We start from the raw sequence: 1,340 nt of genomic DNA, 5'->3' as shown, positions 1-1,340 counted from the left end.
CCCTCCCCCGCCCCCACCACACACACAAAGATCCAGCTTAGTCTTTAAATTCCATTTAGACTTTTACTGTATTTTATTTTTTACATGTTCACTTTAACATTTACAAAATACATGAAATAGTCATTCTTTTTATAAGGCTCAACACTTGTTTTCCCAGACTGCTCCTTTTTATTTTTATACTGTATATTCTAGTTAGTAAAACTGTTGGAGCATCTTTTTGAAGGATCTGTCTACCAAGAAAATGTGTTCCTTTTGATAAAAAAAGAAGCAGTTTTTCTTGCAAAAACGTGATACAAGAAGCCCTAAAGCTCCTCTTTTCTTTATACTTTTTAGAAGTTTTTGACACGAGTTTTCATGGGTGTTAAGCAAAAACCACCAGACTGAGAAACGGCTTCTTTCCAGAAGCTGTGAGACTCAAACTCAAACACYACAGATGGACGCGTGACACATTATCTGCATGTTTGCTCAATTTATATATGTATTTTTACTCTTATGATGTTGTTGTTTGTTTTGTTTGTTTGTAACCTTTTTTTTTTATTCATCGATTTTTTAAATTGTATTTATTTTTTTTGGGGGGGGGGCCAGCTTGGACTTTGGGTACGCAAGTTTGTTCCACCTCATGTAAAACGTCTTGCGAATGACAATATTCTTGAACTTGGAAATCTTTCAGGTCCAGCCAGTTATCCTGAAATCTGTCTTTGTACCATTAAAATAAATCTGTTTTTTTTCAGTGCTTGCTGTATTGATTTGTAAAAGGCTTTCTTGTTTTATGCAGGCGAGCCAAGAAAGTACGATCCCAACTTCAAAGGTCCAATCCACAACAGGTTAGGCAGACATTACTGGTTGTGGTTCACAACTAAAGGTGTCTTTTTAACATTCAGACTATCCTCTTTTATTTTAGGAGCTGCACAGATATCATCTGCTGCATCCTTTTTGGCATTGCTATAGTGGCTTATATAGGTGTTGGAATACTCGGTAAGGATTTATTCATTTCATTAATTCTAAAAAATACATGTTATAGGCTTTGTGTAAATTTTTTTCTTGTAACAAACTTTCAACGTTTGTACGTCCAGCCTGGACCCATGGTGACCCGAGGAAGGCGATATACCCCACGGACAGTCGAGGCCAGTTCTGTGGGCAGGCCGGCACTCCACTTGGGTGAGTTTACTCTTGTGTAGACCTATAGATGGAAATACACACACATCCCACTTCCACCCTGTCAAACCCCCAACATTCATCCATTTAGTTTTTTTTTTAAGGAAAACTTTATACGATCATACATGACACCATCTTTGGATGTTCACCTGTACACTAACCTTCAAAAATCTGTAATTTTTTTT

The 1,340-nt window shown here is 37.0% G+C and overlaps 1 protein-coding gene across 3 annotated transcripts in view; it reads left to right on the top strand.

Moving 5' to 3' along the window:
* LOC106517828 (choline transporter-like protein 2) overlaps window positions 1-1,340 on the top strand; it is a 28,469-nt gene that overhangs the window by 12,032 nt on the left and 15,097 nt on the right. For all 3 annotated transcript variants that reach the window (XM_014008854.1, XM_014008853.1, XM_014008851.1), the window contains exons 2-4: window positions 776-824; window positions 902-975; window positions 1,074-1,158. In XM_014008854.1, coding sequence (XP_013864308.1) covers window positions 776-824; window positions 902-975; window positions 1,074-1,158 — 208 coding nt within the window. The remainder of the gene's footprint in view (window positions 1-775; window positions 825-901; window positions 976-1,073; window positions 1,159-1,340) is intronic.

This window comes from Austrofundulus limnaeus, unplaced genomic scaffold (genome assembly GCF_001266775.1).
Source record: "Austrofundulus limnaeus strain Quisiro unplaced genomic scaffold, Austrofundulus_limnaeus-1.0 Scaffold53, whole genome shotgun sequence".
Classification (NCBI taxonomy): domain Eukaryota; kingdom Metazoa; phylum Chordata; class Actinopteri; order Cyprinodontiformes; family Rivulidae; genus Austrofundulus; species Austrofundulus limnaeus.
The sequence above is the reverse complement of the archived record's forward strand: the minus strand, read 5'-3'. Positions and strand labels throughout refer to the sequence as shown.